The sequence below is a fragment of the Lutjanus erythropterus genome, chromosome 9 (genome assembly GCF_056507025.1).
Source record: "Lutjanus erythropterus isolate fLutEry1 chromosome 9, fLutEry1.hap2, whole genome shotgun sequence".
NCBI classification, from domain to species: domain Eukaryota; kingdom Metazoa; phylum Chordata; class Actinopteri; order Lutjaniformes; family Lutjanidae; genus Lutjanus; species Lutjanus erythropterus.
The window spans coordinates 34,963,539-34,978,964 of record NC_139325.1 but is presented as its reverse complement, the minus strand read 5'-3'; the positions used below and the strand labels follow the sequence as shown (position 1 = coordinate 34,978,964).

General features: G+C 39.4%; 1 protein-coding gene across 11 annotated transcripts in view; it reads right to left on the bottom strand.

The window, feature by feature from the left end:
- LOC146322000 (protein NLRC3-like) overlaps positions 1 to 10,996 on the bottom strand; it is a 44,581-nt gene extending 33,585 nt beyond the window's left edge. For 6 of the 11 annotated variants that reach the window (XM_084727327.1, XM_084727326.1, XM_084727332.1 and 3 more), the window contains exons 1-7: positions 10,918 to 10,996; positions 10,617 to 10,685; positions 9,952 to 10,071; positions 7,993 to 8,112; positions 4,978 to 5,213; positions 2,922 to 4,710; positions 1,020 to 1,196 (exon numbers count right to left, since the gene is read on the bottom strand). In XM_084727327.1, coding sequence (XP_084583453.1) covers positions 1,020 to 1,196; positions 2,922 to 4,710; positions 4,978 to 5,213; positions 7,993 to 8,112; positions 9,952 to 10,071; positions 10,617 to 10,666 — 2,492 coding nt within the window. In that variant the 5' untranslated portion in view covers positions 10,667 to 10,685; positions 10,918 to 10,996. Of the gene's footprint in view, positions 1 to 1,019; positions 1,197 to 1,235; positions 1,891 to 2,125; positions 2,169 to 2,917; positions 4,711 to 4,977; positions 5,214 to 7,992; positions 8,113 to 9,951; positions 10,072 to 10,616; positions 10,686 to 10,917 lie in introns of those variants that run through there. The other 5 variants (XM_084727336.1, XM_084727335.1, XM_084727328.1 and 2 more) reach the window with 5 other exon arrangements.
- Positions 10,997 to 15,426: the final 4,430 nt, after the last annotated feature.

Sequence of the window (15,426 nt, the reverse complement as noted above, 5' to 3'; positions counted from 1 at the left end):
AAATCCAAAACCAAGTATTAAAGTCACCAACACGTCTAAATGTGCTCTTTGTTAGTTTAAATTTGGTCTTAAAGACAGTATTGTTCCATTTGGTATAAATCCATGATCAAACTCCAAAATCAGTTCAGAATGATCCAAGAACACGTCTTCATCACAGAGGAATCAGTCTGCTCTCTACAGAGTAGAAATTATACTCAAACTTAGAAACTGAAGAGTATTTAGTTCTTTACTAGACATTCTTCAAGATGAATTAAAAAAGAAGTGATCCAACAGAAAGACATAAACCATGAAGCACAGATCCACAGGCTGTGTGTGTGTGTGTGTGTGTGTGTGTGTGTGTGTGTGTGTGTGTGTGTGTGTGTGTGTGTGTGTGTGTGTGTGTGTGTGTGTGTGTGTAACAGGTAGCAGAAAGACACGTCACTCTTTTGATGAGAAGCTGTCGGTCCTGAATGAGAGCGACTGTTAGAAGTTTGCTAACTTTGTTTCTAAAGTTTGGAAAAAGTTTCAGGATGGTCTCTTTGTTTATCAGGAATTATTATTTATGTTCCTGCTCTGATTTCTGTTTTGTTTTCCTGAATAATGGTGTCTTGTAAGCCTGACTGGACTGAATGACACAATAATAAAAAATTCATTCATTCATTCATTCATTCAGAGAGAGAGAGAGGGTGGAGCTTTATGTAAAGATTCCTGTAAAATGTGTTTTGAAGGTTATTTATAAAAAGACTTCAAAATCTGTTGAACTTCTTTTGATTTTTTGTGGATTTGTTTCACATGTAAAAAATATAAATATTTAGTTCATTTTGTCGCACATTAAAAAATAAATCCCACAGTTTCCTTCCTAACACTAATCCAGTTTGAGTAGAAACTAAATTTGGAGATAAACTGACAAAATGTAAATAAAGACGTGTGATCTGTGATCAGACAAACCCAGAAAACAAGTGAACTGAAGGAAACTGAACACTTCTGTTATGGATTTAAATTTAATAGATACACAAATACAGATAAACACATGAACTGACCTCAGAGTCTCCAGTCGACAGTTTGGACTCTCCAGTCCAGAACACAGAACCTTCACTCCTGAATCCTTCAGGTCTCTGTTGAGGCTCAGGTCCAGCTCTGTCAGATGGGACGGGTTGGACTTCAGAGCTGAGGCCACGACTTCACAGAGAGACTCTGAGAGTCTACAGTCAGATAATCTGTGATTATAGATCATATAACATTTAAATTAGAATAAAACACTTTTATTTAAAAAGAGACTCTTCATTTAGATGACATTAACGTGTGCGGCTGTAGTTCTGGTGGTCAGTTGGTCAGTCACTGATCACGAGGTCTGTAGTCTGAAACTTGAGCTCCTCCTGTCCACATGTCAAAGTGTCCTCATCGTGGACACTTCACTGAACTTCTCACAGGACTGTTGAACAGTCTATCAGTCCAAATCACAACACTGCGATCACTTAGTTTGTTTACTGAATTTCACTGATTTATTCTCACTTTAAATATAAAACAGTGAGTTTATAACAGATTATAAACAGTCTCAGTTTAATCCTGATGTCTCTTTATGACCTACATGAACAAATGAGACCATCAGACAGAAGATTGTCTGTTTCTATATCACTATTCTTCATTTCTGCAGCTGGATCAGATTCTTCTTGAAATCAGATTAAACAGCCTGTGTTTATATTTTCACAGGTAAAGTTTCAGTCAGCCAGTTAAAAAGACTTCTGATGTTATATTCTGTGGTTATGATGAAGGAAACATCTTGATTTTATCCACAGGAGGCTCTAAGATCAACACATGAAGGTTCACTGAGGTCACAGCCTGGACTGATGTCCTGTTTTACACGTTTCCAGTATGTTCGCTTCATGTTTGTTGCTGCCACACATTAGTCAGCTGTGTTGAAGCAGAGAGAGACGAGAGGAGAGTTTGTGCAGCACAGACACAGAGCTGTGTGCAGTAAACAGACACACACAGACAGGAGAGGACTCTCTCTCCACAGATCAGGACACACAGCATCTTATTAACTCCACTGTTGTAGAAGAAATGACGCCTCATTTATCCAGAACACATGAAAAGTTTTGTGTTAGAAACTCATGAGCTCATCAGTGTGTTTAGTAAAGAGCAGAATCACTGGTTGACAGGTTCACTGTTGTGTCGTGTTTCTTTTCATTCTGCAAACCCAGATATAAATAATAATAATAATATAAAATGATACATGGGGGCGGCTTCACGCTGGAGCTGATTGGTTCATTTTAAAAACACAGAGGTGGTCGAGAGGCGGACCTTCATTATGGGATGTCTGCGTAAAAAGGGCTCCAGTCTCACCTCTTCCTTCTATCACAGCTGATTCATCAAAACAAATCCAAAAAATGCTTCAGGATAATAATTTGACATCAATTCATACGTAAAGAAAAGATTTACATCACCTCAATAAATTAGAATATTGTGAGAACATAATTTGCAATCAATGCAAAAATGACTTCAACAGTTATTTAACAACATAATGAACCTAAAATTTCTGCTTTGGACAAAGTTAAACAAAAGTACTGTCAGTTCCAGCAGATCATAAATATTACACTTCTGTCTGTTTGTTTAAAAGTAAAAGACTGTCTGTTGTGATAAAATAACATTTACAGTTCAAACTCTGAAGTTGTAAAGTGTTTCTGCTCCATCTGTGTAACGTCTCCATCACACAAAGATAGAAGATGATAGAAGGTATTTGTGTTCAAAGACTTTATATCGATAATCACAAATGATTTTTGTCTTATTCTCACTGCATTTGAGAAAACACAAACATTTATATTCAAACAAATAAAATACTGCTTTAGTAAAACGTTTATATTGTCTAAGCTTCATATATTTATCTTTACTGTGATCTGATGTCTTCAGCTTTGCTTTATAAAATTAATCACATCTGGACTTACTTCGCCTTTCTGCAGTTCCTCACAGCTGGAATCAGTCTCAGTCGTCCTTCTGCTGTTGTCTTGTACTTATTCAGGTCCAACTCGTCCAGAACCTCCTCTGACATCTGCAGCATGTAGGCCAGAGCTGAGCAGTGGATCACAGAGAGTTTCTTATCTGATCTGTTCTCTGACTTCAGGAACTCTTGGATCTCCTGATGTACTGAGCGGTCGTTGATCTCCATCAGACAGTGGAAGATGTTGATGCTTCTGTCAGGAGACATTTTTGTCTTCTTCTCCTTCAGGTTCTTGATGGCTCTCTGGATGGTTTCTGGACTGTTGTCTGTCTGACCCAGCAGACCTCCTAAGACTCTCTGGTTGGACTCCACAGAGAGGCCATGAAGGAAGCGGACAAACAGGTCCAGGTGGCCATTTTTACTCCTCAGGGATTTCATCAGTGCTCCCATCAGGAAGTCATCCAGAGTTGAATCAACATATTTTTCTCCCAGGAAGTCCTTCAGTACCTTTGTGTTCCTGTTGGTGTAACAGTGGAACATGTAGACTGCAGCCAGAAACTCCTGAATGCTCAGATGAACAAAGCAGTAGACTGTTTTCTGGAAGATCACACTCTCTCTTTTGAAGATCTCTGTACAAACTCCTGAGTACACCGAGGCCTCTGTGACATCCAGACCACATCGCTCCAGGTCTTCTTGGTAGAACATGATGTTTCCTTTCTTCAGATGTTCAAACGCCAGCCTCCCCAGCTTCAGAAGAACTTCCCTGTCAGCCTCCGTCAGCTCCTGTGGACTCGTCTCATGTCCCTCATGGTACTTCTTCTTCTTCCTCTTTGTCTGAACCAGCAGGAAGTGTGAGTACAGGTCAGTCAGGGTCTTGGGCAGCTCTCCTCTCTGCTCTGTAGTCAACATGTCCTCCAGAACTGTAGCAGTGATCCAGCAGAAGACTGGGATCAGACACATGATGTGGAGGCTCCTGGATGTCTTGATGTGTGAGATGATTCTGCTGGACAGATCTTCATCACTGGACCTCCTCCTGAAGTACTCCTCCTTCTGGGCGTCGGTGAAGCCTCGTACTTCTGTTACCCTGTCAACACACGAAGGAGGGATCTGATTGGCCGCTGCAGGCCTGGAAGTTATCCAGACCAGAGCCGAGGGAAGCAGATTCCCCTTGATGAGGTTTGTCAGCAGCACGTTGACTGATGACTCCTGTGTGACATCAGACACGACCTTCTTGTTCCTGAAATCCAGTGAAAGTCTGCTTTCATCCAGGCCGTCAAAGATGAACAGAAGTTTACAGACAGCCAGCTTCTCTGCTGTGACCTTCTGTAATGTTGGATGGAAAACATGGAGCAGCCTGAGAAGACTGTACTGCTCATCTTTGATCAAGTTCAGCTCCCTGAACGAAAGCAGAATCAGCAGACTGACATCTTGGTTTTCCAAACCCTCTGCCCAGTCCAGAGTGAACTTCTGCACTGAGAAGGTTTTTCCAACGCCAGCGACGCCGTTGGTCAGAACGACTCTGATGTGTCTCTGTTGGTCAGGTAAGGCTTTAAAGATGTCCTGGCACTTGATTGGAGTCTCATGGAGGGTCTCCTTCTTGGACGTTGTCTCCAGCTGTCTCACCTCATGCTGGGTGTTAACCTCTTCACTCTGTCCCTCCGTGATGTAGAGCTCAGTGTAGATCCTGTTGAGGAGGGTTTCACTTCCTGTTTCATCACTTCCTTCAGTCACACGTTCACATCTCCTCCTCAGACTGATCTTATGTTCATCCGAAACCTCCTGCAGACCTCCGTCCACTAAAAAAGAGAAAACAATGACACTCTGGTGATTATTTTCATTTCTAATATACACAGAAATATGATAATGTTTGTAAATGAGAGATGAAGGAGACATTAACAGTAGAGTGTGTGTCTCTCGTTGTCAGTCTGACTGTCACCCCAAAAGTTTTTTGAGTTCAGATTTTCTCTCAAAGGAGAACGCAGGACAAAGTTACACAGAGCAGATTTATCTGCTGGATCAGAAAAACAGACACGAGGATATCAGAGACAGATGATCAGTCTTACTTTGTTCAGTGCTGCTCTGACTGCTGGTCTGCAGTCCAGGTCTTGTTCTGGATCTTTTTCCACACTGGGGACAGGAGGAGTCTCCTGGTGAACCAGACTGGTCCCAGTATGAGGTGATGCAGTGTCTGCAGAACCAGTGTCCACAGCTGGTAGAGACTGGATCCTTCAGGACGTCCTGACACAGAACACAGCAGGACGGCTGCTCCTCCACAGAGACACGACTCCTCTTCCTCTCTCTGTAAAGACATTTCTTCATCACTAAAATCATCTGTGGACTGTTGGTGAAAAATATCCAGATTTGTCCGATACCGTCTAGAAGATCAGAGATTTCAACTCTTCTGCTTTCATAAACTCTGACTGACTCTTTTTCAACATTTCATGATCTGCTGTGATCTATAATTAATACAAACTCAAACATTTCTGCAGCTCCTTCACAATAAAAGTCCTCCATTAAAGGAGCTGATTATAATCTTTATTATTTTACAGTCACTCCTGACAGTTTAGTTTGAGTTAATTAGATTTGAACTGAGGTTAAAAGTGTTTAAAAACTGTGGCAGACCAGCAGCGTCACACAAAGAGCATGTAACAGTGGTGTCTCATTTCTTGTCTGTCATCATTTCCTGTTACTCTCTACTGTCAACCAGTGGTGTTTGATTCATTTCAGCAGTGTGAATGTGAAGCTGTACTCTTACATCTATGGGTGTCTACTGAGACGTCCAATTAAGAAACACACGTTCCGTTTAGAAATACAGTTGTAGTTAAAGATGTGCTGATCCACTTTTCTGTATCGGATCAGATCAGTGGATCAGATATCAGAGCCAAAGAAAAGGTAGAATCCAATATGATCCAATAACCTCAACTCATAGAAACACTGTCATCAAGTTATTTCAAGTACAAGAAAGAAAAAAGAAAAACAGCCAAGTGTAATTTGTGCAACTTATTTAAATTGAACTGTGATTGTTTGAATGGTGCTGACCAATCAAAACGCTGCTAAAAGTTCTCTGTGAGAAAAGTTTAAATAAAAAGAGGCAGAAGTACTGAATAACTGAGTCATGTTGTGTATTACTGATGTGATGTGTGTATTTTTAAGAGATTACTTGTTTAGTTTTAGAGAAAAAGACTGGTGAAAGGCGGCAGCCCTGGCTGGTCCCACGGTGAATTGCAAAAGGGCGAGAGATATTTTGATTGGTGATAATTGAAGCTGTGGGGTACGAATAAACGATTTCTATCCATTTTATGAAGGATGGAGGATAATAGGAGGATAATAACAGCCTCTACTGCACGTTCTGCATACAAAATATTGAACAGACGGGACAAATTAAAATACGTGTGCCGACTTGGCATGAAGCCAGTTTGGTCTGAGTTTATAATAGAACATATGTGGTCCTTCAGCCTATCAGAACTTTTCCAAGGGGCAACGATGAACTCAGGCGGTATGATGACACCAGCTGGGGATCACGGCCTGGTTTTAGAGTCAGTGAGATACTGGCTTTACGTAAAGTGGTCAGCAGTTCAGAGGTCTGTCTGGAATGATTCAGCGTTCGTAATAACGGGTGATAATTTAGCAGTGAATGTTCTGAAAAATTCTATGCTGAACTCATCTGGACCCGCAGTCTTATTATTGGCAAAGAAGAAATGACTTTTTTGACCTTCTCCAAGTTAATATCAGCATCGAGCACATCGACTGAATCCGGTGACAATTTAGGCAGTGTTATATTTTCAAAAAATTCTTCCAAAGCTTTTCGGTCCGGATTGCCCTTGGATTGATAAAGCTTTGCATAAAGTCCACGAAACAAGTATTAGTCTTTTCTGGATCTGTCAGTAAGGTTCCTTCTTTTGACTTTAAATGATGTGTGGTTCTGGAGGTCTGTGTTTGTCTCAACTGACGGGCTAACATCCTCTGAGGCTTGTCGCCAAACTCAAAATATCTCCGTCTGGCCTGTACACCAAGAGCTTAGAGACATTTTTACACATAACAGAATTATACTCGTAATTTAATGCCGTAATTTTATAGAGGAACTCAGGTTTCTGCTCCGTTTTAAAAGATGCCTCCAGATTAGTTTATTGATCATCTATTTCCTTTAATCTTTTCTCTGATTTTTTCTTTTCTGCTGCCTCATATGATATAATGTGGCCTCTGAGGAAGCCTTCATAGCCTCCCAGAGCGTGGAGTCATTTACATTTCCCGTATCGTCAGACGTGCTGGTGTTGTTCTTCACTGTGACCATGAACCTCGCAGGGTGTCAGAATCCACATCGTATTTTCCTGGCACTTCTCCTTTATATCATGAAAGGCCAGTCGCTTCCTCATGGTGACCGAGGTGAGGTCGGGGTAAATAAACACTGGATGTCTGTCGTATTGTAGTGGGCTTTTCTCTCTAGGTAACTTCAGCACCAGCTCTTTTACCTGGGCGTAATGCAGCCTGGCAGTCTGCTGTCTTTAGCCGAGGCCAGATTCCGGTGGGCGCGGTCCACTTCCACGGGTCAAAGTGCTCCTCTCTGAGCGACTTTGGAAGCAGCGTGGTTACAAATTCTGTCGGCCTGCCTTCTTCAGCCTTCTCTTTGATGCCAATTCTGCAGATATTCTGTCTGCAGGGACCTTTGAGCTTACATTTGATTCACCATATTTTAAATGATTATTAAAAGATCAAACTCAAACCATCAACACAGAGAATCAAGGTGAACAAAGATTTTATATTAATGCGTTTTCACCACATGTTGCACAATTATGAACCGATTCAAGATGCATCTGGTGGATCATAACAGCTGATCTGAGGAGGAGGAACTCATAAAATATTTGAGGACAGAAATGAGAGACTGAATGACACATTTGAAGCAGATTAATTTATATTTTTAACAGCTGCAAATCTTTCCAGGGATTTCACATGAGGACTAAAATATATGAATATTTTCTTGAAGGGTAAATTCTGAGATGGACGTTCTCAAATGTTTGAGAATCTACCTTAGTTTGAAACAGTATGAGTTAGTTAAAATGAGTTGGTATCAGTGGTCTTACTTTGTGTCTGAGGGTCCAGGTCCATGACTGAAGTGTACAGGTAGATCCTTAGACCAGTCACTCTTCAGAGACAGACAGCTGGACTCTGGAGACTCTGCTCTCTGTCTGTTGGACTGAACTCTGCAAAGATTAACATGTTTTTATTAAAGTCACATTTAGGAGGCCGAACAGAAAATGTATTCTGAGGGGAGGCGTTGATTTTTACTCTTCAATACACTGAAAAAATATTTTAAAAGATCAAACTTTTGTCTATTAAACCTTGTAACAGACCAAACTCCAGGTGATTAAATTATTTAGAAGAAGAAGAAGAAGAAGAAGAAGAAGAAGAAGAAGGTATACTTTATTAATCCCTGAGGGCAAATGACATTATTTTCATACACACACACACACAAACACACACACACACACACACACACACACACACACACACACATATGTTCATACATTCATACATGCAAATGAAGTCTTGTTCTCTCTGTGTCAGACTGTATTTTGTATTTCACTGTGTGTCCTACGTTTTACGTTGGCTGACTTTTCCAACAAAGGTTTTCACTTTGTTTTTGACCCTTTGAACTGGTTGGTTATTGTATTGGAATTGGTGTTTTGGTTTCATTATATGTTCTGTAGCTCCACCTTGTGAGGATTGCAAGTATCTGCACTGAGGGAGAAGTGAAGTGACAGAGAAACAGGAAGCAGAGCGAGCACAAGTGTGACAATCCTCTTAATCCTTTGCCTTAAAGTCCACAAAACGGCTTCATCCGTAAGTCATCTGTTATTTATGTTCATATTTGTATGTTTATGTAACTATTTCTTGAGTTTGGGTCCAGTATTTTGATGGTGGTTTGTTCAGTTTGTTACAAAACTACATTACTGCACATGGATGTATTGGTGTTTGATAGCTGAAGCATTCTTACCTTTGTAAATTATATTTACCGTTGTCCTTTCGTTGGTTATTACATATTTTGACATGCCTTTAAGCGGCTGTTTGCATTAATTTGTCAGTAATATTTTTTCTGTAACTTTTTCTCTAATTATTAGTAGAGATGTTATTAAGTGCTTACAAGGTATTTACTCGTCTGTATTTTGTGTTCTTTTGCAGTTTTACAAAATGAAATATTTTTCCCTTCATTAAATTCTGCCAAACACAACAACCTGCCTGTTCCTTGGAGGAAACAATGATGGAAAAGTATAAAGTTAAGCTGGCTGTATAGCTGAAAAATACGTTGCCTGCAACAACTTTTAGTGAGGACAGCACAGATATGAAATAAAACCTTCAAAGTTTCTTCTGAAATCTACTGAACATGTCTTTCAGTCCTGCCTGAGGTCATGTCAGCTTGATTTAATGTGCTGTGTTCATTTTTTTTCTCTAAAACAACCTGTTATCTTCAGTGAATATTTATCACATTATAAACAAGAGACGTTCCACTAAACTCAGTTAATTTTCCTCTCTGGATCACAGCTGAAAACTCTTCAAAAAACAAACAAATTCAGATTGTTTTTGGTCCTGCTGATGATAAAGTCACTTCAGAAGCTCCAAATACACAAATTACTGCTACTGTCCATAATTAGGAGGTTTAAAAGTGTGTCGCTGCCGCTTCAGTCAGATTACAGCTTTTCTATGTGACTGACAGAACAAAGATTTTATATTAATGCGTTTTCACCACATGTTGCACAATTATGAACCGATTCAAGATGCATCTGGTGGATCATAACAGCTGATCTGAGGAACTCATAAAATATTTGAGGACAGAAATGAGAGACTGAATGACACATTTGAAGCAGATTAATTCATATTTTTAACAGCTGCAAATCTTTCCAGGGATTTCACATGAGGACTAAAATATATGAATATTTTCTTGAAGGGTAAATTCTGAGATGGACGTTCTCAAATGTTTGAGAATCTACCTTAGTTTGAAACAGTATGAGTTAGTTAAAATGAGTTGGTATCAGTGGTCTTACTTTGTGTCTGAGGGTCCAGGTCCATGACTGAAGTTTAGAGGTTGACTCATAGACCAGTCACTCTTCAGAGACAGACAGCTGGACTCTGGAGACTCTGCTCTCTGTCTGTTGGACTGAACTCTGCAAAGATTAACATGTTTTTATTAAAGTCACATTTAGGAGGCCGAACAGAAAATGTGTTCTGAGGGGAGGCGTTGATTTTTACTCTTCAATACGCTGAAAAAATATTTTAAAAGATCAAACTTTTGTCTATTAAACCTTGTAACAGACCAAACTCCAGGTGATTAAATTATTTAGAAGAAGAAGAAGAAGAAGGTATACTTTATTAATCCCTGAGGGCAAATGACATTATTTTCATACACACACACTCACACACACATACACACACACACACACACACACACACTCACACACACACACACACACTCACACACACACACACACACAGTCAGGAACCTGGAGCTGTTCGGGGTTCAGTTAGTTTGTAGGCGTTTCTTAGATGAAATCACAGTTTTTCCAGGTGACTGACAGCTGTCACAGATATCAGGACAAAGATGGAACCAATGATTTCTCTTTTGTTTGTTGAATTTAGTCACCAAATACATTTTAGTATAAATTTGACCTGAACATGAATCATATAAATGAGTTGGTATCAGTGGTCTTACTTTGCGTCTGAGGGTCGAGGTTCTTCCTCTTCCGTCACACGAACACTCATCTTCTGATCTGAGGTCAGTCTGAGAGAGAAAAAAGGACTTTTGAGCTCAGAGAACAAGTTTGTTCAAGTCATACGCGAAACAGAGAGAACAGGAAGTAACACACACACAGACACATTATACACAGCAGACTGTGTCCACAGATTAAAGTGTTGAGTTCATTCTAACATTTCTTTCCTCTTCAGTCCACAGGAAGAAAACTGACTCACACACTTTGACAGTAAAATAATTCAAATGTTGTATTAACACTCACCCTGCCTCAGACTTCACTTCTCCTCCGTCTGCTCTGATCTCTTCACACAAAATGGAGTCCGAACAGAAAAACTGAACACTTTCACTTTCAGCTTCCCTCCCTGTTCTCATGTAACTGGATCTCATGTTCAGTGTTGCTCCTCCCCTCTACATTTACAGGAAATCAGTTTGTCTGTGTGACAGAACGTCACGTGTTGATGATTTGGTTTCTTGGAGCCAAGAATCTGTCTGAGGCCCAGCGCTGAGGAAAAGATGTTCTTTTTAAATAAACATGAATGAAATGTATTTTACATGTTGTCCCTACTAACACACACACATTCACATCACAACCCTCTCACCAGTTTGTTTCCACTTTCCCTTTTGACCCCGCCTTTGAATCATAAAGACAGACACCATAAGTTACTTTGAAAAGTAACTGAGTAAAGTTACTAGTTACTTTATAAAAATTATAATCACATTATTTTACTAATTGCTGTCTCTAAAAAACACTTTTTACAATTAAAATGAGCACAACAATCATTTACACACACAGAGACACATGTTAGCTAGGTTAGGCTAAAGGCTCAGTAGCCATTAGCTAAAGCCAAATACTTTTAGCACAAGTTCACAAAAAAACAAAGGCTGCAGTGTTCAAACTGTTCTGTTGGTGAAATGTTTACCAAAACCAGGTCACATCCATACAAACGGTGACGTAAAGAACCATTTCATGTACTTCAAAGAACCTTCAACAGAAAAAAAGATTATTAAACATGTGACGGCCGGCGTCCACTGACTTGGTTGACGTTACTCGTGCTGAAGAACCGTTAGGTTACTATCGTTGCTAGCAAGGAAAAACTCCACTGAACTCCGATGTACAGGATGACAGGCGAATGTTTATTTTTCCACAGGCGAAATCCTATTACAGGAGTAAACTATATTCCCTTGATTAAAACTATAAACTTGCTCTTCTACCACGAAATAAAGCTTCAGCTACGGTAAGAAAACTGTATGCTCTCAGGGCAAAATTCACCGCCGTCTGCTTCTCTCAGTTCACTGCTGCTAAGCAACTCACAGCGCACCCAGTCTCCAGGTCCCTTAAAGGGCCAGTAGCCCAAAAAACAAACACAAACTCTGAGCTAAATAAAAGAATTTCCTAGGCTGATCTACCTAAAATAAACATACCTAGTGTAAAACATCCAAGTTATCAATATAAACATTAATTAGAAACTGAGAAAATACAATAATGTTGAATACAGTTAAACTGAGTTTCAAAGTCAAAAGCAGACTATGGCTGTAGGCAAATAGCCTATAGAAATAGAATAAAATAATATCCCAAATAACATATAGGGTGCTTTGGCTCCTATAAAACATGAAAAGGTTCTTCAAAGCACTGAAAGGTGTGACTTAAAGAACTCTTTTTTTTTATTCAGTTCCTCAACCTTAAAGAGGTTCTCCAGAGCACTTATGAAGAACCAGTTTTTCTGTTTTGTCTTGTTTTTTTTTAGAGTGTATTGTTTATTATAGATCATATTTGGGCAGATTTTGAGTAATAAGGTTAGGAATTAAAACAAAAACAGGCAGGATAATGTTTTATTTCATATTTCGTTGTTGTTGTTGTTGTTGTTTACATTATAGTGAAAATAACCACAGTAAAAAGGCCAAGACGAGCTGAGACGGTGATGTCATCAAGTAGACTGCAGACCGTCCGTCCTGCGTCCTCCTGTCAAACTCACCAAGTACAAACTACCGAGTCCACAAGTCTGAACTTGAAAAAGTCCCCGTGGCTTCTGCTGCGTTCAGGGACACTCAGCCTGAGCAGGACGGCTCAAAGACGGGTTATTGACAGCGAGACCCTTCAAGGAACAACAAAAGCAAAGAAGAAATGACTTATAATCAGTGTTTGTCAAACTTTTTACAGTGTACCACCTCAGAAAATGATGGACCACTATGACCAACATTAGGACACGGCGGTGAAGGACGACCTGTTTCAGCTGTGGACGGTTCATGCAGGAGGAACTAAATCCAGATTTGAGGTAACTGGGATCAGATCTCTGTACTGGTTTTGCACCTCTCTGTGTTTCCAGCTGCTCTGGACTCTCGACTGATGCTTTTCTTTTGCTCGGTTCATCGTCGTCCATTTTATTTTTATTCTCTCTGCTCTGCTCTTCTCCTCCTAACAGTTCCAGTTTGGATCCAGTTGCAGTTTTTGAGTCTTTTGTTTTCAGTCTCAGTTTTCTGTCTCCATCACAGTTGAGCTGCTGATCAGAGATGAAGTGTGAAAACAACACACTGAAACAAAAACACGGGGGACATAAAACTGATTTGAATTATATTTCAGTCATCTCTTTTATGTATTTACATTTGAAATGGAGCATTTTCTAAAAAAAATTCATTCATTCAGTCATTCCTCCATGTACCACTAGAGGGAGCTGACGTACCACCAGTGGTACACAGACCACAGTTTGAGAATCCTGGATTTAAATCTCTTATATCTATACACATATTTATAATACACAGAAATAAATGAATGAATAAATGTGAAAATAAATGAAAAGCTTCATTTTTATGTTGTTCTCCGTATTTCTATGTGTATTTATTCTTTCAGTTATTCCTCTTCATAATCCACATTTATGTTAATATTGTTTTTACAGATTTATTCTAATTTTATGACACTTCAGTGACTCTGTATTGCTCTATCGCCACCATCAGGTTGACATTTGTGTTTTTTGTGGTTAAATATCTGTTTAAGATTTGGTTCTGATATTCGATGTCGTCTTAATAACTTTGATCATCTGACACTGAATGTTTGTCGCTCTCATGATAAAAGTCTGATTATTATATTTTTATATCACACAGTTAATAAAGATTTCGGTCTTTTTCAGTGAGTTTGGTACATTAGTTATAACACATTTCTAATTCTTTTAGATAATTCTGTCAATCACAAGAAAATTAGTTGCCAACTATTTTGATCAATGAATCAATTCAGTCATTTTTCAAGCACAAATATGAAAAAGTGTCTGTTTGCAGATTGTTAAATGTGAGGATCTGCTGATTTTCTTTGTTATTTCTGACAGTAAATGAAAAGTCTTTGGGTTTTTGACTGTCGGTTGGACAAAAGGAGACATTTGAAAACGTCACTTTGGGAAACTGATGAGAATTTTTCAGTTTGTTTTTGGACTGAAAGTGAAAATATTCAGCAGATTAATAAATACTGAAGATCCTCATTAGTTGCAGTTTAAGTTCTCATGTTTCTTTGTTTTTAGTGGATCATTGTTTACTGATTATAATTTTCTATTTCTGTTTTATTTTTTATAAGTGACATTTCTTTTATTTTCTGTATTTTATGCAGTTTTATGTGTGCAAATAAAAAATATTACAAAAACACATAAATGTGCAGTAAATGAACAATATTCAGATATTTACTTTCTTTTTTTATTTTTCTGTGGGTGAACAGAAAGAGACGACACAGAAAACATCAGACGAGGCGTTCATGGCTAACTCGTTTTTTTTATTTGCACGTCCAATTAGTGTTAACAAACCTAACACAGAGGTTAGCATCCAGGTCTACAGCAGGGGGCGCTCAAACACACTAAAGCTCCAAGGACATCAGACAGGAAGGAAACCAGCAAACATCTTCAAACATCTGTACAAATCTACAGTCAGTCAGTCCGTCTGTCCGTCCGTCCATCCGTCCACAGCACAGACGCTCTGCGTGTCAGTGCTGTTTTCTGTCTGTGGCTTCCTCACTTTGATTCAGAGAGAAATTTACTTTGATACCAGTTAATAATGAAATGATGGCGAGCTGTCGGCCTCGCTGATGAGCAGATTTAAGGTGGACTGACTTTAAACTGGGACTAAAATGTGCTTTTTTGGACTAAAGGTTGGAGAACAGTCTGCATCGCTCAAATTAACTCATCAGGAACAAAATATTCAAACCAACTGCAACTTCACTTTGGACAAACATCCACAAATCAATTCAAACCAGCTGCAACAGCACCACCAGCTGGAGGATGAAATCAGTTCAGCAGGGAAAAGTTGAGAGAAAGAAATCCTTTACAGACACGTTTGGTCGAGAAGAAAATGAAAATTCACAAACTGAGACAGAGAGGACAGGAAGCAGAGAGAAGCTGTGGCTGCTGATGAGGTTTTCAGAGCAGCGAGGATCGAGACTTCATCATCACCACACAGCAGCTGTTTGGTTTCTCTTATTAAGGACTGGATTCTCTCATTCTGATAAGAAACTGTTTATGCAAAACAAACATTAAGATTCATCATGAAACAGAATCAGCTCCAAATGTTTGAGTCATGATGGTTCGCTCAGGAAGACGTGAACGACACAGTCCAAACATCTTTACACCATAAATACATGAGAATAAACCCGACAGTGAACGCAAAGATGGCGCCCGTTCAGTCCACTGAGAGCTGCTCGCCTGGTGAACGAGCTGAACAAGTTTTCTATCCTGCAGGTTTACTTCCTGGTTAAACAGGTGAAACCAAACAAGAGAAGACTCAGTTCACGTATCGTAGAGGT